At 30.9% G+C, this 24,516-nt stretch overlaps 3 protein-coding genes across 4 annotated transcripts; all 3 read left to right on the forward strand.

The window, feature by feature from the left end:
- The first annotated feature begins 1,862 nt into the window (after window positions 1-1,862).
- LOC107468278 (glycosyltransferase BC10) lies at window positions 1,863-6,826 on the forward strand. The gene is made up of 10 exons (XM_016087539.3): window positions 1,863-2,355; window positions 2,466-2,582; window positions 3,601-3,701; window positions 3,881-3,952; window positions 4,080-4,161; window positions 4,782-4,862; window positions 5,076-5,117; window positions 5,763-5,822; window positions 5,971-6,117; window positions 6,347-6,826. Exons 1-10 carry the CDS (start codon window positions 2,041-2,043, stop codon window positions 6,524-6,526), a joined length of 1,197 nt encoding a protein of 398 aa, XP_015943025.1. The 5' UTR covers window positions 1,863-2,040; the 3' UTR covers window positions 6,527-6,826.
- Window positions 6,827-7,577: 751 nt separating this feature from the next.
- Window positions 7,578-11,293, forward strand: LOC107468277 (uncharacterized). Of its 2 annotated transcripts, none has more exons than XM_016087536.3 (5): window positions 7,578-8,289; window positions 9,221-10,272; window positions 10,454-10,561; window positions 10,636-10,815; window positions 10,994-11,293. In XM_016087536.3, exons 1-5 carry the CDS (start codon window positions 7,839-7,841, stop codon window positions 11,006-11,008), a joined length of 1,806 nt encoding a protein of 601 aa, XP_015943022.1. In that variant the 5' UTR covers window positions 7,578-7,838; the 3' UTR covers window positions 11,009-11,293. The 2 variants fall into 2 exon arrangements, with proteins under 2 accessions (XP_015943022.1, XP_015943021.1); XM_016087535.3 differs by having other exon boundaries at window positions 7,579-8,289; window positions 10,397-10,561; window positions 10,994-11,291.
- Window positions 11,294-11,979: 686 nt separating this feature from the next.
- Window positions 11,980-16,674, forward strand: LOC107468276 (cellulose synthase A catalytic subunit 8 [UDP-forming]). Its single transcript, XM_016087534.3, has 12 exons — window positions 11,980-12,357; window positions 12,467-12,598; window positions 12,687-12,837; window positions 13,197-13,469; window positions 13,584-13,929; window positions 14,012-14,149; window positions 14,283-14,408; window positions 14,509-14,721; window positions 14,834-15,074; window positions 15,172-15,371; window positions 15,453-15,806; window positions 15,965-16,674. The coding sequence occupies exons 1-12, from the start codon at window positions 12,180-12,182 to the stop codon at window positions 16,550-16,552; spliced, it is 2,940 nt and encodes a 979-aa protein (XP_015943020.1). The 5' UTR covers window positions 11,980-12,179; the 3' UTR covers window positions 16,553-16,674.
- The last annotated feature ends 7,842 nt before the right edge of the window (window positions 16,675-24,516 follow it).

Raw genomic sequence — 24,516 nt, forward strand, 5'->3', positions numbered from 1 at the left:
TGGGCCACAATAATGTTATCAGGAGCATCATGACCCAGAATAAAACCTCCTTATAAAGGACTAACAATATTTGGAAGAAAATGTTGAAGTCGATTAGTTAATACTTTGGTGATAATTTTATAAACAACATTACACAAAGCTAATAGGCTTGAAATCCTTCATAAAGATAGGGTTATAAATTTTAGGAATAAGCACAATCAGAATTTTCATGATGCTAAGATTTAAGTACTCTTCCCAAAAAGCACTCCAGACAATATTTTAAATCTCAGTGCCTACTATCTCCTAATATTCTTTAAAAAAAAATAAGTTTAAAAGCTATTTGGACCAGGAGTCTTACAATGACTCATATTGAATACTGCTGACTTGATTTGCACAAAAGAGACAGGATCAATTAACCTAGCACAAACCTCGGTGCTTAGAGTGAGTATCAAAACATCCCCTAAACAATATTAATGCATATGTATTATGTATTAAAAATAATAAATTTAAATTGTTTAAATTTATTTTATTTAATATTTATTTATTATAAAATATATTAAAAAAAGTTAAAAATAATAAATTTTTGTAATTTTTAGTTAATATTTTTTTAATTATTAATTTAAAGTTATAATATTTTGATGATATTTATGATTAAAGGTCTAAAATTTAAAACAAATAAAATAATTTTAAAAAATAATTAATATTAGCTAAAAAATATTGATTACTTAACTTTACTCTCTTGGAACATATGAATTTAATTAAGACGACTCCGCTTTCTGCTATGTACATTATCAAAAGACCTAATAATAAGCACCCCTTCTAGTTAGTAATGAATAAAAATTAAATCAATCTCGTTACATAATTAAGAGAGATTCAGTCATCTCCTATTAATCCTTAATGGATTGGACTCTAAAATTAGAGGCGTAATTAAATAAAATATTATAAAAAATAAAAAATTTTAAAAAATTTATATAATAAAATAAAATAAAAATTAAATTAAAAAAACTACGTGCCTCCCTCACTGCCAGAGCCACAGCAAAAAAGAAAACACCCATCCAATTATCCCAATTCACTTTTATGTAAAGGAATTTAGTGGAAAATCTTGACCATTATTACATAGTAAATGAGTTTTCTATAAAATATATGTTTGATTGTTTGATTTGATGCTGAGGAAGATCAAATCATAGATTGAACTATAAAGGAATAGTAAATTGAGTAACAAATGGTTTTTGCTATATTTAATCTTTAATATAATACGAGGAAAAAATTGCCTTCAAGTAGAAGAAGTGTTGAACAATAAAATATAGGCTATAGCCTATAAATGAATGTCATTGATTAGGAACTAGGTCCTATATATTGGTAGATACTGGAGCATAATAATACATAGAAGTTAAAAATCAGCTAAAATATATTTAAATATGGAAAACTCCAACAATTTTGTTAAATTCTGGATAATCAGTAAAAAAAATGAATTATTGAATAAAATTTTATACTATTAAAATTATTATTAATGACTATTTGATAATTATAAATCACAAAAATTATTGATCTATTTAAATATTATATAAATACATAATGATTAAATTCTAAAACATCTATATAAATTAGTGTATAAATGTTTATTAATATACTTTTTATCCCCTTATTATAATAAAAAATTATATTTGGATTTAGTTAATAAATCCATAAGTAATAAAATAATATAAAATATATGTTAAAATTTAATATACATTAAAAATAAATTAAATTACTGTATATTTATATACAAATACATTAATACATAATTTTAATAATTCATATACAAATAACATTTTTCATAAAAATATTACGTGTGGCGGTTAGGTTAAGTGAACGAATGATATGGGTCCACGTGTATTTTGGCGAGGCGGTGCCGCGCCCTCCGTTGAAAAGCTTCACTGGCCACGTTGGCGTTGCCGACGTTTCAGCGCAGGGAGCTATGGCTATGCGCCAGCCCCTATGGTATCATCATCATTCATGCTTGTTTTCGTTCTCCAATTTACTTGGTAATCAAATCAAATGCTCTGTTAGCTTTAGGTGGTGATGGTGGTGGTGGCAACTGCAAGTGCGAGAGGCGTGCCTCCCAAGAGGCGCCACGTCATCACCAGCACCAGCGGCAGTAGATTCTTCAGCTGGAAGCTCCTCATCCTGCTCTGCGTTTCACTCTCCTGCGTCGTCGTTTTGGCCTCTCTATTTTCTCTTCACTCCTCTTACCTCTCCAACGCTGATAGCTCCAACCACTTCAAGGTAACGCGATCAACGGTTTCTAGAACCTTCCACGGCCCCCCTAAGATCGCCTTCTTGTTCCTCGTTCGCCAAAACATCCCCCTTGATTTCCTCTGGCATGTCTTCTTCAAGGTTCGTTTCCCTCTTCTTTTTCTTTCTTTTTTTTAAAACTGATCGTTATTGAAAATTATGAGAAAAATATGATTGAGCTTCTTGTTTTTTTATGGATTTGGTTGGTGCAGAACGGTAACGTTGCCAAGTTCTCGATTTACGTTCATTCGGCGCCAGGGTTCGTGTTGGATGAGTCAACTACGAGGTCCAGCTTCTTCTATGGTACACAAATCTCCAATGTCATTCAGGTTCCCCATCCTTCTCCTCTTTTCCCTATTCTGGCTTTTCCAATTGGTGGTTTGCAAATATATAAGTTGCTTTATTTTCGGTTGTTGATGCTTGATGTGGATGTATGTATGTATATATTACCCTTTCCTATGATGCACAAAATGGGAAGAAAATAAAAAGTAAAATATTAATTCCCGGGGAACTTCTAACGTCTGTTTTGTTTAACTACTCACAAATTTTGAGTTATGAATTTGTTATACGACCTGTGAAGTTGTCTCCATGTCCCTTGAAAATATTCTTTCTGCTAGACTTGGTGGGTGGAGCCGCTAAATTTGTCACCTCTTAAATTGAAGGGACACCAAATTGACTCTTGATCAAGGAAAAATTCTTTCCAACGGGGTTTTTTAACTCGTCAACCACTATGTTACTTGCATCGTGTATAACATAATTTACCTTTTAAGAAAATATTTCAAATGGGTGATTTAAACTTGTCAACCAATATGTGTTGGTAAGTTACATCTTATTACATTATTTTTTCATTTTTTTAAAAATCATATTACATAATGCATGGCATGGTTTCATAAAAAACAAATTATGCAAGATATAGTAAACAAATCATATATATATTAGTTCCTAGCTTAAATGCTGTAATTTGCAATAATCTGGCGCTAGGAAGCTAAGCATTTGACCTGAATCAAATAAGTATCCTCTGTTCATACTCATTGTTTTTTTTTTTTATTGGGACTGGATATATGTTTTTATCCTAATGTGATCTCTGCGGATATGATTTAGTATAAAGATAGAGTTATGCTAATACAAAAGGGAAATGATTTTATAGAGAAAGTGAACTTCTATGTATTTAATGCCATTGGAAACTCAGATTTTATCTTTCCTATAGAAGAAATCCTTCCATTTTTGTATTCTTCACAAATGCCCTTTGTAAAACCGATAAAGATATAAATTGTCAGCTGTTGTCTGGTATACCAATGTGTTGTCTAGTCCAAATTTTTTAAGAGTTCGCTTAATTCGTTATTTTAGGTTTCATGGGGAGAATCAAGTATGATTCAGGCTGAAAGGTTGTTACTGGCGGCAGCACTAGATGACCCTGCAAATCAAAGATTTGTTCTTCTCTCAGATAGGTTGGCATTTACAAGTCTTGTAATAACATAAGTTTCCATTAGGACTTTTATCTTTATATGTTTCTTCTTTGTCCTGTTTGCCACTTTGCCTTGTATCCTTTTTGAAGTGAAGAGGCAGATTGGGACGTGGTAATTTACTTGCCATAGTAAGAGTCTAAGTTTCTGTTTTCCACGTGCAGCTGTGTTCCTCTGTACAACTTCTCGTATGTGTATAATTATGTCATGGTTTCTCAAAGGAGCTTTGTGGACAGGTAGAGAAGAAGGCTTTGGTTCTTGAGGTGCTTAGCACTATATCTTTTTTGGCTGCTCAATTATAATAAGTTCATGTGAAATGGAAATGTCCAAAAGGTGCAATGAATTAGTTTGTTCATATTGTAGCTTTCTTGATGTGAAGGATGGCCGCTACAACCCGAAAATGTCACCTAAAATACCAAGGGAAAAATGGCGTAAAGGGTCACAGGTGATATCTCTTATCTTTGATTTTTGTTTAATCTTGGTGTTGTTCTTTCCAGTCATGAAGGACTAAATCTGGTGGTATTTTCATCTGTAATTATGTTTCTTTTTGTTGCTGAGATGTTTTTATTAAAATGTTTTGTTCTGCAATCTGTCAGAACCTACCACCTAGGTGTAGCTATCAGCTATCTCTTGTAGGTGATGGAGGAGCATCAATCTGAATAGCTGAAGGATTGATGAGATATATTAATCCATTTCAATTTACTCTTCGTTTATGTGGTTTTTATGCTGTGTATCCTGTATGTGACAATATTTGGTTCAATCAATTCTGTAGATTAATGGGTTAAAAAGAGGCAAGGAAATGTCTTGCTTTCCTTTAGAACTAGTTGGAGAAAATATTGATCGTCATAAATCATTGTTTGCTACATCCAGCTGACTTTGGTAACACATACCATGCTATTGGTGTAGTTATTAATTTGGAAATTCAAGCATACCTTATTGATTCATTAATTGCTTTTGGTAGATATCAAATTGAATGCTAAATATCACATTATATTAGTAGGTGACATCATAAACTGTTTATTCCTTTAAAATATGTTTAAAGTTTAATTCATTTTGAATTTCCAGTGGTTCACTGTAGTACGTAGTCATGCAGAAATAATTGTTGATGATGATGTTATCTTCCCTGTCTTCAATAAGCATTGTAAGGTATGTAATCAATCACAACTATTTTCAACCATGTTTTATGTTGATTCAAACTTTCTTGTGTTGATTTATTAAGTTTGCTTTAAAGTTGATATGATATTATTTCAAAGTTGTCTTATAGAACCCAGCACAATACTGTTGCAAGACTGGGATTACTGTAAATGTTTAATGTGTTAATACTAAGGAATAACCTGTCTGATTTTCTTCCCATCTCAGAGACGTCCACCAATTGATAACAGAAAGGGAAAGCTGAATCTTGTAAGTGGTTTAATTTTAGTTTTCTTTGTATCATTATTGGAATGTATCATGTTATCTTACTGTTATGCGACACAATATTCTTTGCTTTTTTTTAAACTGGAAATTAGTTCAATACTCTACTATAAAGGCATACTTCTATTCTGATTATATCACATAATTGCAGGCCGAAGTTGTTATTTTAAATTTCATCCCATTGTCTTACTTCCCCCCTTCTATTTGGTATTTGATCACAGAATATAGTCAGATGAGTTACTTTCACAACCCTGGAACAGCTGTAGAATATCTATGATATGGTTCCTGTATACTTTTTTCTCAAACACTCAAATAACCTAATATTTGCAAAAGCCCCATATACAAACCATTTGATTCATGTGTGAGAATTAGTACATGATTGACATTTTTTGTGGGATTTTATGTTTTCACTTATTTGTCATATGTGTTAAAAGATCCTTGTAAAAATCAGTGACCTCTGTGGACTTGATCAAACTATGGAGGATGCTGTGATTCTAGTTTTTTTCATACTGATAATGTCGTCGTGATTTGAGTACTCATATTATAGGGTGTTGTTTTTGTTCTTTTTTTCCCCCTCTTTCTTTTCCCTATCAATATAAGTGATTGTTAAGTATGGTTTTGGCATAAGTGCAGAAAATTCAGAAGCAGCACAACTGTATTCCAGATGAACACTATGTTCAGACATTGCTTGCAGTAAGATACTAAGATAGATTCTTCCATCACTATTTACCTTTACTATTTGAGGTTAAGGTTTTCTATTTTTTCCCCATTAAAGTTTAATACCTCTTCAAGTATTAATTTGCACTGATATTCTTTCTTCTTTCCTATGTTTTCTTTGTAGATGCATGGTCTTGAAGGTCAACTTGAACGTAGAACGTTGACCTATACCCTGTGGAACCAGTCTACAACAAAGATGGAGAATAAAGGCTGGCATCCTATTACTTTCAGCTATGCAAATGCTAGCCCTCAAAGGATAAAGGAAATGAAGGTTATCTTCTGATACCTTATATTATACCTGTGCATAGATTTAGCTGCATAATTGGTGGATAATTGAGAACTACTTGTGCAGAGATTTCTACTCCTTTTTGTCAATAATTTTCAGTTATCATAGGTCTGCAAAATTATGCTCAATTATCATGTTTGTATTTTTGTTTCTGGCTACCATTTCCTTAACCCTGTGCCTTGTTCTTTCTTTTTTTTTTTTTTCCTTCTAACAGAGCATCAATCATGTATATTATGAGACGGAGTTTAGGACAGAATGGTGTCGTGTGAATTCAACATCGGTTCCGTGCTTTTTATTTGCTAGGAAGTTCTCTAAGGGAGCTGCCATGCGCTTATTGAGCGACGAAGTTGTTGGTCACTTCCAAGTTTCTGCAGTGTTGGACACTCCCCCATGACATGTTCACATACAAATTAGTGAAATTACTGACCTACTTTCACATATACTTGGGACCTCAAATGGGATTGGTATACACAGAATAGCATACTCCGCAGTTCACACACAGATTTTGAAGACCCTAGTAACAACATATTCCTAGGTAGCTGTGGCTGAATCAGTTAATTTGGATGTAACAATCTAATAGGACCATATTTTATCTGGGTTTAGCTAATAGGTTTTACGTATCTATCACGTGTAGTACAGTTATCAGTTGCATAGAGTGATAATTACAGTATAAAGAGAAGCATTTTTCTTTTTATATTTTCGGTGTTGGAGAAGCGTTATTCTAAAAAGCTAACGTCACTTCCACAGTGAGTGATGGGGATGATAGTGTTTTAGTAGATCATAAATCTATCTTCAAAGCAGAAATCAATTGAAGAGAAAGTCATTGATTCAAGAGAAAGTTGAATAGGTGAACAATAATTGCTTATCTACTTATTTGTTCATTAAACAATATATCAAGTACCCAAGAAAATAAGTCGATGAATAGAAGAAGAATGAACAATCTACTGAGTAATTGCTATAGTTACATTTTATGATTACGAGAAGTGGCTATGTGATTATGGGACACGGGAAAGGATATTGGCTCAACATAGGGAATGTAATTTGGAAGACACAATTTGACCCATTTAATTTGTGGTCAACTGTCATCTATGCTTGAAGGAGATCATAAAACTAGGAAACGAGGTAGACAGAGAATTGTTAGGAAAGTAGAGGATTTTGATAGCAGAAAATATTGAAAAAAACAGAGGAGGTTGATATGTTGCATAAACAATTTTTTTTATAAAAGTGTAATAATTTTACTAAAAATATCTCAATAATTGAGTTACTAACAGGTCCACTAATAATTATGTAACCTAATTTTTAGGAGCTTATTCTCCTAACAAATAAAATTTAAAATAAAATATAATTTATACAAAAATAATAAATTTTAAACCTCAAATTCTAAAATTAAAATAAAAAATTGATAAAAAAAAGTTTCAACATTCAGTAATAAAAGGAACAAATTTCAAGAGAGAGGAACTATTAAACAAAGCACAAACGATTTCCTGGGAAAGGGTACTTAACTACTTAGGGAGGAAGCTAAAACAAATTCAAAGTCAATAGTCTTCGCCTTCCTTTGTTCTTTTCCACTGTTCCCTCTGATCCTCTATGCCATTATCACTCCCTTTCCTTTTCTGCATTTTTGTTTGACCAAGCTTTGACTTTTTGATCACCAAGTGTTTGTTCTGTGTGCTCTTCCAAAGGATCAAAGAAGAAACAAAGCAACAATGGATCAGGGGAAGAAATCGGCTTCATTGACCACTACACGTTTGTCACCACTTGCAAAACCCTTCACTCTCAACCGCTCCACCAACCACCAACCTGGTTCAGCTTCTTCATCCGTGCTTCACTGTAACGATGATCCTTTTAGCTCTTTGCTTGATTCTTTCAGGAAAAGCAACATGGGTTCTAAAGTAGCAACTGTGCCTTCAAAAACAACAGCTTTACCTGTTGAAATTTCCACTCAGGAGCAGGAAAAATCACTTTTTGAGCAGTACCCTTCTCAGGAATTTGGAAAAGATGATGACTTTGATGGGATTCGCTGGTCACACTTTAGAATTCTGGAAGAGTTTCCAATGCCTAGTTACTCATCAAGCTTGACTGGTTTAGGATATGGTACTGGTATCAGTGGTAATGAAGTTGGTAGTTCAGTTGATGATGGGATCAGGCTTCAAAAAGGTAATTTTCTTTTTCTTCTTGAATGGTTTGGGGCCTGCCCCAAACTTCTGCAATTTTGATAGATTCTGAAGATGATCTTTCACTTGCATAGTACGTTGGTTATGCCTTTCTTATCTTATTGATCTTCCCGCCCTTACTTCTGAGGAAAGTACCTTTAGTTAGTTGTGTGCTATAATTTCTATCACATTAAGTCTTTTACTGCATATAGTGAGGATAGTTTCTTTCATACTCAGTCTATTGTAGACTTGAGCCTTGTGTTTCTATGGTTACTAATATGGAGTATATGTATAAGATTTAACTGTTAAGTAGCATGTGGTTAACAAAGGGAATTTCTGAGTCGTTATTGTTGGTGAAAATGGTAATTTGCAGTCTTGCACAATTTCTAAGCAATGCTAAAAGTTGAGATTTCAATTTAGTTCACCTACAAATGTTAGGAATTACATGCACTGAAAAGCAACTCACTAGTTATGCTATTGCCTTCATAATAAAAAATTCAAAATCACTCATATTTCACTTGTATGCAAAGAATAACAAATTTTGGTGCTTAAAAGACAAGCAATTTATTTGTTTCAGTGTATTTTTATGTTCTTTAGACCGTTTAAAGATAAGCTACGTGCTGAGTGTGTTTGTGTCTATAAAGTGGTAGATTAGTATTTCTCTACTACTATATAGTGAAGAAACATTTGATTTTTCATATCTGAGAGAAATGTTTCGACTTACTGCCACATTCTTATGTTTGTTGTTCTAATTATGCTCTCATGACTGAAAATATCGTATTATTGGATTTTCAAATGAACCAGCAAAATCAGTTCAAGAAGTGGTAATCAAAAGCATGCTTAGCATTCAATTCTAGTATGCTGTTCTTGAATTTTGGTTATAATTTTGTTGACAAGTTGCACTTTGGTGCTTCATAATTTTTTTGTTTGTTTAGGTAAGCATGCTCTTGATGGGTCAAACACTTGTATAGCAGTGTCTGATGGTCTTCATAAAAAAAGCAATACAATTGGGGAAAAAGATATTCTATCAAATTCAAAAAGCACCATAGATCAAGCTAGCTCTAATCTTAATTACCCTAAGTTAGCGCCACTCAAGTTATCAACTGATACATACTCTGCTAAAAACATTCTGCAAGATCAATCTTCCAATAACTTAGAAGTTGACAGTGAATCTGAGGTGGATTCTCCTTGTTGGCAGGGAACAACCGCTTTTAGTGCAGCGCCATTAGAAACTTCAGAGCCTATACAGTCTCATCATGTTGAGAAAGGAACAGAAAAACATAATAGTTTAAATCCTCTGGCTCCTCAGTTCTTTCCTGGTGTTGGATACATCAAAGATGATTTTCTGTCTTCCAAATCTAGTGCATGCCCTGTAGCTAATAATTTAGATTATATGGAAACTGTGTTGGTGGAATCCCCGTTGGAATTAAATAAGGGAACTGAGCTTCGGCATTATACTAACGTCAGTGGAAGAGAGAACACATTTAATGTCCTTAATGATCCAAAAAATAATTATATGAATCCTGTTAAAAATTCTCACTCTATAATGACTCAATCTTCTTCCATAGTAGATTGCTCAACACTGAAAGGAAAACTTGTAACTGCTGTAGATGTTGATGGCTTTGTGAATGGAACTAATGGGGTTTTCCATGGAAATGGTCATCCTCCAATTCCAACTTCATCCTCATCTGGAGTTGATTTTGATACTGATCTTCTTAAAACACTCAAGGGTCTTTTGAAGTTATTTATCGAGTCTCCCAGACCCGATGTTCATATAATGGTCAATGCTATGCATGTTCTTTCAGAATTGCTTGTCCAAACTTCTGTAGACCTAGCAAATTCATATAGTGAACCTGATCCTGATACTGTTGTACAAATAATCAATAATCTGAACATGCTTAGCACAAAAAGATTTGAACAAGGGACCCATGATTTAACATTGGCAGACAGTCCATATCATCTTGACAGGTCATCAAAATATTCTAAGGTATGTATTTAATCTGTCTTAGGCGATTTATGCATGGTAGCACCCTAGCTGGAATCTTCTCCCTGCCCCCAGTTTTATGCTGATTTTTGTTACTGCTCTTCGAACTAATATGTCTATGTTGAAGGGTCTTGAATTGACAAGTGTAGAGACCCTACCCACGCTGAATCAACCTTATGTGCAGAATGATCACCTGGGAAAGAAAATCAGTGTTTCTAAAGTGTTTGCTGAGAGTGGACGGATTTCTTTTGCATCTAGCAATCATCAAGGCACTGAAAATGAATTTGCTGAGGTACTTGGTGTGATGGTACTAGAATATAACTAGAACTTTTCTGAAATTTGGAATAAATGTTTGAGTGATTGCAGCTTCAGGTCATTCGAAGAAGTCTTGGGAAGAGTTTGGATTATGAGAAACAAATGCATCCAGAGGCTATGTTGTTTTGGAATTTGTGGCTTGATTCTGAAGCAGAACGGTGTTATAGGAAATTCAAAACGTTCCGTTGCCTTATGGAATCTGGCATGGATTTGAATTCAGCGAACATTGCGGTATTCCCTTCCACCTAAAATGTTACAGCAATATTCTCTTCTTCGCTAACTTAATACTTAATGTTCTTTACATGGCCTAATATATAGGACTTGAAATTGGCATTGCTGCTCTTAGAAGCCTCCTTCAAACTAACCTGCTCTAATATGTATATACTAACATAGGTGGAGATGTTTTCAGGAACTGTTGAGGTGATACTGCTTTGTAGATTTGAGAGGCACAGAACTGAGGCTGTAATTATATTGGTGAAATCATATAAAGAGGGAAAAAAACGGAATCTATAATTTGGTAACAAAGTTGACATGTTATTATATGTCAAGAGTTGTAAGTTTTACATGCCACTTAATGCTCTGTGGCATCACGGTAATACTAATAAAGTGTCTTGTTACATTCAAACACTTGTAATTTTTGTCAATAATATGATCTTTATTTGTATTTAGATATAATCAGGACAAGATGCTATTTCATGATGGCTTTACATCTTTACATGGTTTAATAATTCGTGTTATCTTCACTTTGTCTCTTCTGAAAATTGAACTTCCAAGTTACTTTTTGGCAACCACTTTTGTCAAAGATATCATGACCTTGATGCTTCTGTTGTAATATTTTGCCTTTTTTTTAAGAACCATATTTTAGTCATGTATTCTAACCTCAAAAGGAATGGAATTTTTTTTAAAATATTGAAAATTTATTAAAGAAATCTGAGTTAGGACACAACATGGTGAGTATCTATAACAAGGTTGTGAGAATCGGACCGATCAATAAACCGATAAAATTATTGGTTTATTGGTTTACTAGTTCGACCGAGATTTAACTGAAGTTCAACCGGTTTTAATTAAATATGAACAGAACCGATGTTAGAACAACTTAGTAGAGATGTGCAACATACGAATCACGGTTATAATAAATGCTGAACATTGTTAGCTTAATCTGGAATAACAAGATGAAGGGTCAAGTATCATTATCAATTATAATCATGTGCTATATTAGTAAAAATGAAGAATATAATTGAAATAATAATATTTGTATATGGTTGCTGCAATGAGCTTGTAGATGAAGGGTAGTTAGTTAAAGATGTACCCAGCACAACCGAAGGAGTTGTTGTTCCTTATAGTTCCCGCAATAAATTCAAAACTATATTCCTTCAGTGAGAGAATGTGCCTTTGTTTGTGAGTTAAACAATGATATGAACCCTTCAACATATGAAAATGAACCCACCACCATCATCACTACCCTTTTCCACCATACACATTCAAAGGGTTGGTTTATGCTTCTGCCTTACGATTATAAAAACATTGCAACATAGCACTCTCATTTGAACCTTGAGGGGTATGACCAAGACCATAACCAAGAAAACAAGAACAGAATGATGGAATCTAGTGTTCAGTTGTGCAATTCTTGTGGGGAACAAATTGGAGTTGATGCTAATGGAGAGGTGTTTGTGGCTTGTCATGAGTGCTATTTTCCAATCTGCAAAGCTTGTTTTGATTATGAAATGAATGAGGGTCGCAAAGCTTGTCTGAGATGTGCTACTCCCTATGAAGGTAACACTTTGAAATCTCTACTTCTATAAAATCATTTCACAAAGTAATTGAATTAGCATGCATGCACCTTCTTTTTCCTGAGCTTTGTTTCCTTTTGTGCATCTTATAGAAAGATCCAAAAATGATGATGACACCAAGGTTAATGGAAATCGGTCAACATCAATGGCTTCTGAGCTCAGTATTTCTCAGGATGTTGGAATCCATGCTAGGCATGTCAGTACTGTGTCCACAGTGGATAGTGGTATGAGAGACTTAAGCTAACATTTTCAAGTAGATTTTTCTTTAGAAATGCTCATTGATCATTCATTCATAACATGGTTTTCTTGTAGAGTTAAATGATGAATATGGGAATCCAATCTGGAAAAATAGAGTGGAGAGCTGGAAGGAGAAGGATAAGAAGAAAAACAAGAAGAAAAAGGCTGAACCTAAGGCCGAAAATGCGGCACCAATTCCACCGGAACAGCAGATGGAAGAAATACAGTAAGTTCACTCAGAAATGAGAAAGTTTTCTTGAAATGAACAATAAACAATTCATTCCCCTTGGGTTAGTATATTCCTTAGATCCATGGAATTGGACACAGAAATAAGTTAGACTACATAGAAGTAAAACAAAAAATATGGCTTGAAAATTGACTTCTTCCTTGATTAAGCTCTGAATCCTTTGTGAGCATTCTTGCATTTTCCTTGTCCTACTTTATAGCAGTAGTTATAGGCAGAATACAAATTATCAAACCTTAAGCATCCTAAATATAAAAGGAATGACATGAACAAAAATTTAGAATGGTTCTTTAAGATTATATTGATGTGCATACATGGTTATGTGTTGGTATGTTCTGCAGGTCCTCAGAGGCTGCTGCTGCTGAGCCACTCTCAATTACTATTCCAATATCGAAAACAAAAATGGGACCATACAGATTTGTGATAATCATGCGTCTGATAATCTTAGGTCTCTTCTTCCATTACCGAGTCACAAATCCTGTTGACAGTGCTTTTGCTTTGTGGTTGACATCTATCATCTGTGAGATCTGGTTTGCATTTTCATGGGTGTTAGATCAGTTCCCTAAATGGTATCCCATCAACAGGCACACTTTTATTGACAGGCTTTCTGCCAGGTAAATATACAAAACAAAGTTCTAAGATATTGGGACATGTTCCTTGTAAAGTTTTCTGTTGAACATCTAAGTTAATTGTGAAAAACTCACATGTGATCTATGTTGGAATGTCAGGTTTGAAAGAGAGGGTGAACCATCTCAGCTTGCTGCTGTGGATTTCTTTGTCAGTACAGTGGATCCATTGAAGGAACCGCCGCTGATCACAGCTAACACAGTGCTTTCTATTCTTGCTGTGGACTACCCTGTGGATAAAGTATCCTGTTATGTGTCTGATGATGGTGCTGCAATGCTTACATTTGAATCCCTTGTGGAGACAGCTGATTTTGCAAGAAAGTGGGTTCCATTTTGCAAGCAGTACTTGATTGAGCCGCGAGCGCCTGAGTTCTACTTCTCTCAGAAGATTGACTACCTCAAAGACAAAATTCAACCTTCTTTTGTGAAGGAACGTAGAGCTATGAAGGTATTCATTACATTACATTACATCACATTGTTCTTTTTCTAAATCCAAATGGAGTATCTCATGAATCATGATTATCTTCCAGAGAGACTATGAGGAATATAAAGTAAGAATCAATGCTTTGGTAGCCAAGGCACAGAAAACACCAGAAGAAGGATGGACTATGCAAGATGGAACCCCTTGGCCTGGGAATAACTCACGCGATCACCCTGGCATGATTCAGGTATATCCATTCACTATTTGTTGAATCAAATCTATTGGCAGAGTCAAATGCCTAACTTCAAGGACTAAATTATTTCTGCCAGTTTAAAGTGTCCTGTATTCAAATGAATTTTTCTGTTATTTGCTATTTACAGGTTTTCCTTGGACACACTGGTGCACATGACATAGAAGGGAATGAACTTCCTAGGCTGGTGTATGTTTCCAGAGAGAAAAGGCCAGGTTACCAACATCACAAAAAGGCTGGTGCTGAAAATGCATTGGTAAGAATGCTTAAAAGTTTATCTGGATTAATGTTTCATATCCTTATTATGATCATTGAGATTTTATTAGGCCTGTTGATTCTTGTTTGGATTTTTATAGGTGAGGGTCTCAGCAGTTCTCACAAATGCTCCCTTCATTCTCAATCTTGATTGTGATCATTATGTTAACAATAGCAAGGCTGTCCGGGAAGCAATGTGTTTTCTTATGGATCCAGAAGTTGGTAGAGATGTCTGTTATGTGCAGTTCCCCCAGAGATTCGACGGTATTGATCGCAGTGATCGATATGCAAATCGCAACACAGTTTTCTTTGACGTGAGTTTAAATCAAAACAAACTGTTTCAACAGAAATTTGTATTGTGTGTGGTAGAATTATATAACAATGAAAAAAGTATTCACAGCACTTTTTAACCTTGATCCATTTCAGGTTAACATGAAAGGACTTGATGGAATTCAAGGACCTATGTATGTGGGAACTGGATGTGTTTTCAATAGACAAGCTCTTTATGGTTATAGTCCACCTTCCATGCCCAACTTACCAAGATCTTCTTCATCATGCTGCTGCTGCTGCCCCTCAAAGAAGGCCAAAAAAGATGTCTCTGAGCTTTATAAAGATGCAAAGAGGGAAGAACTTGATGCTGCTATTTTTAATCTTAGGGAGATTGAAAGTAAGAACAGTTTTGTTTTTCCAACCATGTTTCACTAAAAATACAGAACAAACTCTTATTGAGTGATATATCACTGGTTTCTTTTTCTTTGCTGTAGATTATGATGAGTATGAGAGGTCAATGCTGATTTCACAGATGAGCTTTGAGAAAACATTTGGCTTGTCCACTGTTTTCATTGAGTCCACATTGATGGAGAATGGAGGTGTTCCTGATTCTGCAGATCCCTCAATGCTGATCAAGGAGGCCATTCATGTAATTGGCTGTGGATATGAAGAGAAGACTGAATGGGGAAAAGAGGTGAGGCTTAAACGTTTCATTCATGTGTTATTGACTTGTTCACTAACTAAAATGTGTTGTTCTTGTTGTGCATTCATTCAGATTGGTTGGATTTATGGATCAGTGACAGAGGATATCTTAACTGGATTCAAGATGCACTGTAGAGGATGGAGATCAATTTACTGCATGCCATTAAGGCCAGCATTCAAAGGGTCAGCTCCAATCAACTTGTCTGATAGGTTGCACCAAGTTCTTAGGTGGGCCCTTGGATCAGTTGAAATCTTCTTCAGCAGACACTGCCCTTTGTGGTATGGATTTGCAGGTGGACGCCTCAGATGGCTTCAGAGACTAGCTTACATAAACACCATTGTCTATCCTTTCACATCACTTCCTCTTGTTGCTTATTGTTCCTTGCCAGCAATTTGCCTTCTCTCTGGAAAATTCATCATACCAACGGTAGTTTCTTCATCTTTTATTCTTCTGAACACATCATAACAAGTTACAACTTATAATGTCTTGCACCAAAGAAAACAATTCATAGCTGCATAAGCTTAGAACTTAGGCCATTACACTAATTAGCCTTAAACCATTTTGTTCTTGACAATTGAATGCAGCTATCAAACCTAGCAAGTGTACTCTTTCTTGGACTATTTCTGTCCATCATAACCACCAGCATCTTGGAGCTTCGATGGAGTGGCGTGACCATCGAAGCAATATGGCGAAACGAGCAGTTCTGGGTCATAGGAGGCGTCTCGGCCCATCTCTTCGCCGTCTTCCAAGGTTTCCTGAAGATGTTAGCAGGCATTGACACAAACTTCACAGTCACAGCAAAAGCTGCAGATGACACAGAGTTTGGTGAACTCTACATTATAAAATGGACCACACTCTTGATCCCTCCAACAACTCTGATCATAGTTAACATGGTTGGTGTTGTTGCTGGTTTCTCTGATGCACTCAATGGAGGCTATGAGTCTTGGGGACCTTTATTTGGCAAAGTTTTCTTTGCATTTTGGGTTATTTTTCATCTGTATCCATTCCTCAAAGGTCTAATGGGTCGCCAGAACAGAACACCAACCATTGTTATACTTTGGTCAGTGTTGTTGGCATCAGTCTTCTCTCTTGTTTGGGTTAAGATCAATCCCTTTATCAGCAGAACTGACAGCTCAACCATCTCAGGGACTTGCATTTCCATTGATTGTTAAAATCTCACAATTATCAAACAGTTTTGATCATATGGTATTTGTGAAAGATTTCATTTGCTACAGTGTGCAAAGTCATAAGATGTATAACTATTTTTCACGGAGGTTGAAAACTCTCTATATATTTTTTTGGGTTAATTTTTTTTTTATATTGTATAAGAACTAAGAAATATTAGTGAATTTTTTAAAATATTTTTTACTTATAGAAATTGAATAGACGATATAAATATTAATAAAAAATAATATTGTTTGTTGTTCTTATGACATAAAAATTATAAAAATTGAATAAATAGTTTATCATAAATTATTTTTGAAATTAAATTGAAATAGTAATATATAAATATTCTAACTTGTTATATCTATTTTAGATAAAATATTATATCAATTTATGTGAATAAATTTAACATAATCTTAATAATATAATATCTTAACAATTTTTTTTAAATAATAAAAAAAAGATTTAAAAATATATACTCTTAGTACATTTAAAAACATTTGTTTATTTGATCTATAATTTTTAGTAAATTTTTACGTAATATTTAAAAGGATATTTAAGAACATCTACTAAATTAATTAATCATTTTTTAAAAATCCATGTGCAAATGTGTTCTCATCTGAGCGAAGTTAATACTGGATGTTAGTTGGGGGTATTTACTATTTAGTTTGGTGTTTATTTGATATTATAAAATCATTCCAAAAAATTTTTATATAGACAAAAACAATAAGGCAAATTTTGGTTGATGGACGCAGTTATAACTTGACATGATAACAATCCCCAACTATCATCAAACTCGCTCGTCAAAAATCAAAACCTAGTAACAATCTTCTTAACAGCTTGCATTCTTCAAAATTATTTAACGAAAACTACTACTTAAAAGTTAAAACATAGCAATGAAACTGAAATCTTGTCATACATTAATTAATTAATATTAACTTCTCTAGAATCAACAGATTTGGCATAATTCAACTAAAAGCTAAGTAATCTCATTGATATAATACCTTCTCAATTTATCTCTGTCCAAAATCACACATCTCTTTAAACAAATCTATCTCTGTAATACATAATCAAAGTTGAAATATATATCATTTTCATACCAAAAGGACAAAAACACTAACCAATTTAAGTTGGTCTATTAATTAGTTTATTAATTTATTTAAATAAATATCAAGGAGATCCAATTCTATTTTGGTCAGTAAATGGAATTAACTTATTGATTAATAATAAATTTTTAAATAAAATTTTGATTCGCGATAAATTAGTCCTTAACTACTTACCAGATTGAAGGATATATACCTCATCAGCCATCATTTTAATTCCATTTTAGCAGTTATTTCATTTGCCTATAATAAGTTTAATTTCATTTTTTTTTTTTAAAGAAAGAGCTCAACACAACAAGGTGGAGCAACTAGACAAAACAAATAAACAAAAAACAAATGCTAATCAAACAAAGAGACATCCCTCCATAGTCATATCTAATAATGCCGTCAACAACTAAAAGATCAAACTCAGTCCACTCTTATAATTCCTAATTGATTTATTGAAAAAATTCGCAACACCTGAGAAATCCCCTAGCCCCACTAGTCCTCTTTTACCATTTTGAGAAACCCACATGAGTGATCCAAGAATTTAAACTCCGGAACAGCCTCAAACTCCCTAGCAATCTACTATTCTCCATAATCAAAGGACAATGATCAGATAAACCTCTTTGTCCGCCTTTCAGCATCGTCTCAGAAAACTCTTCAATCCATCCCACGCTAACCAATACCCGATCAAAGTGATTACACGATTGACCTCGGAACTACGTAAATTTCTGATCATTCAGCTCTAGAACCACTAGCTCCATATCTTGTATCCATGTTTTAAAAACTACTGCTGATCCTGTAAATATACTAGCTCATTTCTTTTCTTCCACTTGCACAACTTCATTAAAGTCACCCATGTAGCAAATAGGGACTTGACACAAACCATAGATAAAACTCAACCAGCAGAACGCAAAATTAAAATTCTTGTTCGTCAACACCCCTTCCACACACAATCATCTCTCCCCTTTATAGCAGCTATGCAAGTCAAATATCAGTACGTCCCACCACAACAAAAAACTTCTAAAAATATCGTCCGATCCGAAACTCACAAGAACCCAACCCACTGCATCATTTTTCAAAATTACACTGCAACCTATTTTTGGTTTGAGTCAGAATTATGTGGTTATGCCACAAATATAATCACACAACCAATGAAATAAAACACAATTACTCAGCCAAGAAAAATTTTGGATTCAATTAGCAATGACAAAGTTTTTGCATCTGGCACTCCATACAGCTTCACGTGCAGATAAATACTCTCACTCATAAAATTGTTTGATCTCATAATAATCTGAGCATCTTCTCTATTGAAAGCTTTCTTTGAAACCTTAACTGCCACCTTGTCTGAACCTTTATTCATATACTTGAATAAATATTTAATAGTATTTGACTTGTTGTAGTACTCTACGTTAACATGTGCTTGATAAGACATTAGCAGATATGCGTTGTAAGAAATTACATTCCTATTATCCATATGGAATTTTCTTTCAGTAACTACTCTTGTGTTTTATCTTCTACATGATGGGTATCCACTATCATTAATAACTGTGGTGTTATTGAATGTTTTAGAATAATATTTGGTATAGTATCCATCTTTTATGGAGGAAGATTTTGAGCAATTGGTCCATGAATCATATATGTAGACACAGCTCTAAACAATTTTAGGTGTCAAACAGGATCGGACAATCCTAACAATATTAACCGGTCAATTTAAATTGTATTTGTTATTTTGTGGTCTTCACTCAACCACAAAAGAATATGAATATGTGGTGGACTTCTCTTTTAGAATTCTACCATATACATCATTATAATAAAAAAATAAAAAAAATAATATGTTATAAATAAACTATCTATTTAACAAAAAATTTTCTAAAAATAAGTTAAATGATAAACAATACCTGCATCTAGCACTTCTAGCACTTTGAATGTAATCCCTTGCTTAAGATCAAAGGTTATCATATCAAGCTTAATTTTAAACACTCTACATAATATATCTAGTCGGTCTTCAATCTTTAAGTTCTTTGGATTATCAACTCTATCAATCTCTTGCCAACTTGAGTTACATGTCATTGTGATGAAGAGATCTGGATATCTATATATTTCTTACAAATTGCTAGAGTATCTTGATAATTATTAAACATGTATCTCATGTAAACTGTGAAATACGCAGATAGCTAGATTGACACATTTATCTGCTTTGGAAACACATATTTCATCTTTAATAACTAGTCTTGAATCCTAACCCCTTGTATATATCGCTCCTGATCTTATCATTTAATTAATTAATTAATTAATTAATATTTTTATTTTACACTCCTTTCAAAATAATGTCATGAAAAAAATTGAAATTCAATATTATTTTAAAATATAAAACTCTTTTAATCTAATAAAAAATAGAAATTAAAAATAATTATTTTAGTTTTATCATAAATTGTATATATCTTATTATTTGTCAATAAAAATAAAAAATTAATTACAATTTAAAAATTAATAATCTTATAAATGATGTAAATATTTAAAACTAACAACTTAAGAAAGCGTATTTAAAAATTTAAAAACTAAACCTAACCAAATAACTTAAATTTTAAAAAATAACAACTTAAACAAAATAACTTAAGAAATAACTTAAAATTTAAAAGATAACTACCTAAGCAAATAACTTATAACTTATAAACAAAGTTTTAAAAATTTATAATAACGAAACCTAAGTAAATACTTTTCAAGCTCAATGTATTAATGTCACACTAGTAAAAAAATTTTTATTTTTTTCGAACTACTAAATTGGTTCAATTTTTTAGGAACGATAGAAAAAAAATAAGTATAAAAAAATATATATTAATTTTTTTTAAATAGTATAAATAATCTCACATTTTAAAAAAATAAATATTTTTTCAATTTAATCTAATATTTTGTAGTTAGAAAATTTGCTTATAAATTATGTAAATAAAAAAGATATTTTTAAAGACATTTGCTTATCTAAAAATTAAAAAAATTATATTTTAAATTTAAAAATTTAAACAAAGTGTTTAAATTAGAAATTAGAAATTAGAATTAGGTTTTTTTAAATAATTACACATTAAAAATTAATAACTAACTTAATTATATCAACAATATTTCTATTATATGATATTAAATACTAAATTAAAAATTAACAAAACATGACCGGTATGAATTGAAAAAAAAAATCACAAATAATAACCAAATAAGATTAACTTATATTAAAAAAATATTAAATTCCAAACATAAAAATTAAAAAAAAAGATAAAAAAATAACAACTTAAGAACAAATAATATTTTCACCAAAACAAATATATGTTTAGTATTATTCTATTAGATAGACTTAAAAATGAGATTCTAAAATATGCCTATTCAAATTCTCAATTTTTATTCTCAATCTTGATCATTTTGTAAGTTAAAGTATCTCCTTCCACTCCTGAATTTTCGGACTCCAAAAAGAGTCGTTTGATTGGTGTAATAGTATTTTTCAACACTTCAGATCTACTATCATCTGCAATTTTGAAGGAGATAACTACAACTTGAACATTTGAAATTTTTGTAAAAACATAGGTAGATCTCTTTAAATTTTACAAAAATATAGGTAGAATTTAAAATTTAAAATTAAAAAATTAGCTCCATGTTAATAATTAACAATCTTTTAAAATGTGATAGTTACCTAATTATTTCACAATGATATATTGATATCAAATTTTATTTTATTTTATTTTAAATTTTAAAATTTTAAAACATTAATTAATTAATTTTTTTTTGAGAAAATAGATATTAGAATTACAATTTGTTATGGTTGCAAAAGATATTTTATATTAAATTTCATTAACTTATCAACATTTAATTTAAGTATAATTTAAATTTAAAAAATAAATTGAAGTTTTATTTGAATATAAAAAACAAACAAACCTCTTAATTCAGTGAATTTTTAAATTAAAGAAAAACTTAAATAAATAAAGTGAATAAATAAAAATAATCTATATACAACAAATTGAAATTATCTTTTTTTTTTTAATTTTTTTTAGTTAAGGATATTAACTGAAAGTAATTAATTATACTAAACAATAGAGATATTGTATTATATATTTCTAACTCATACTTTTATAGTTGACTTATAGTTAAAATTTTCTTAAACGTAATTAAGTTTGATTTAAATTTGACCTAAATTTATAGATAAAATAAATAAATTTAAATTATAAACTCTAATAACTAACTAATTTAACACTATAATTTTTCAAAAAAAAAAAGAGAGATAAAAAGGAATATAAGGTAACTAAAATAATTACGTGAACTTATTTATTGCTATTAGTTATTAAGTGAACTTAGTTTTTTTAAAAATATAAATTATTAGTTTTTTCTTTAAATAAAAAAGTAATATTATTATAATTAAAGTAAAATATAACTATAATTTAAAAATTTAAAAGTAATTTTTAAGCAAATAATTTATAAATAAATTTTTAAATTAGCTTAACAATATTAAAAACTAAATATCTAACAACTTAAGAAAGTGCATTTAAAAATTTAAAAACTAACAACGTATGCAAATAACTTAAAATTTAAAAAATAACAATATAACTAAAATTGCTTAAGCAAATAACTTAAAATTTTAAAAATAACCACCTAAGCAAATAACTTATAATTTATAAATAAAATTTTAAAAATTTATAACGACGACACCTAAAAAAAACTTTTCAAATTCAATGTATAAGCGACACGTCAGAAAAAAACTCTAAATTTAAAAAATAATAACCTAAGTAAAACAACTTAAGCAAATAAATAATGTCATCGATAAAAGGAGATCGCCACAACTTGAACATTTGAAAGTTTTTGTAAAAGCATATGTGGACCTGTTGCATTCACATTGGTTGTACCACTAGTCTGGAGTATTTCCTCAACTTTTTTACAGAAAAGAACATTACCTTGATAAAATTTTAAGAATGCAGCCTCATTTAGAATTCCGCCGATATTACCCCATGTTCTTCAAATATTACAAAGCTAGATAAATAAAGCGAAAAAAGACTATAAATTGGATGACATTTGCTTCTTCAATATTGAAGAACATCTTTGTGCCATACATGGAATTCTGTAAAACAATTCTTTTTGAAAAATTTAATTTAATACAAAATGAGTAAAAACTCACATAAAAAATGAGTAAAAGCTCACATATAAAAATTCACATAATTATAGATAAATATTACCATTATATAACTTCACTCTAACAAATTGTAAGACGACAACAGCTCAATCTTTATTGTCGGATCTAAAAAAGCATTTAATTCATGTGCATAGTTACCAAAAAGTGCACACTCCATTATTTTTCTATGACAAATAAAATGTTTAATGTTAAATTTTTTTATAACAAAATAAATAAAAAATAATTACAACTAAAAAAATAACTATCAATAAAATAATATCAAATTATATATATATATATATATATTAAAATTTAAAAATTAACAATAAATTAAAAATTCAAGCACAATTTAAAAAAATTAATAATTAGTTTATTAATTATTTTAAACTCATAAAAAACTAACTACGGAAAGAATGCTTTCTATTAATTTTTTTTAAAAAAATTTAAATACTTTTCTTTTCAAAATCAATCCGAACTGATCTTTCAAAAAAATTAAATACTATTAACAAAAAATGTTGCTTTTTTTTCAAAAACGTTACCTTTGAATAAAAACGTTTGTTACCTATTAATAATATTAATAAAATAAGTTAAAATAATAATTTAAAGAAATAAGAATATCAAAATTTTTAGATTTATAAAAATAAATATATAATTATCCATCATTAATCTCTAATTCAATAACAATGTACTTGGTAGATTTATCATTCTTTTCAAGAGTTTTCTCACTCCCAATTCCAGCAAGATATCCAACAACATAAGAAATGATTTAAAATAAAAAAATATTATCAATAAATTTGTTAAAAAAAACACAGCCAAAATTATTAATAAAATAAATAAATTTATAAATAAATTATACTTTTTCTAAAACAATAAACTTACCAACTAAGTAGGTATAATCGTACCTAGGAGCATTGAGAGTGTCAAAACTCACAAAATTAAATCTATATCGTGGGATATTTGACGATTCTAGAAGTCTGTACACATCGGTACGTTGGCTTAAATTAACCACATACTCATGATGTGTTTGAAGTTACCCTCGTTGAGTCCATTTGGTAAGATATTCCTTCTATGGGAATAAACAAACAAATTTAAAATATAAATTAAATAAATATATTAACAAATTTTAAAGTTATAAGTTAACATAAATATTTAAATTTACATATATAGCTATAATTTTTGAAAAAAATCTACAAAAATTTAAAAAATAGTGCTAAAAAAAATCAATAAATTTTTAAAAAATAGTGTTAAAATTTAAAAAAGAACAACATAAGTAAAACAATTTAAAATTTAAAAAATAACAACATAAGTACAATAATCTAAGATTTAAAAAATAATAACCTAAATAAAATAATTTAAAATTAAAAAATTAACAACCTAATTAAAATAATTTAAAATTAAAAAAATAACAACCTAAGTATAACAACCCTAACAAATAATTTAAAATTTAAAAATAACAATTTAAGCAAATAATAATTTATAATTTATAAATATAAATCTAAAAATTTATAGTGACGACATCTAAGCAAATAAACTCTCAGACTTAACATATAAGTGCCACGTCAACAAATGAACTCCCTATTTGTATTACTATAAAAATAAAAATAAAAATAAAGATTTGTAATACTATAAAAATAAGAAGATATTTTTAATTATAAAACTAAATTTATTTTCTGTTATTATCTGTATTTTTAGAATAATAATAATAATAATAACAATAATAATAATAATAATAATATAAATATTA

Source organism: Arachis duranensis, chromosome 10 (assembly GCF_000817695.3).
Source record: "Arachis duranensis cultivar V14167 chromosome 10, aradu.V14167.gnm2.J7QH, whole genome shotgun sequence".
Classification (NCBI taxonomy): Eukaryota; Viridiplantae; Streptophyta; class Magnoliopsida; order Fabales; family Fabaceae; genus Arachis; species Arachis duranensis.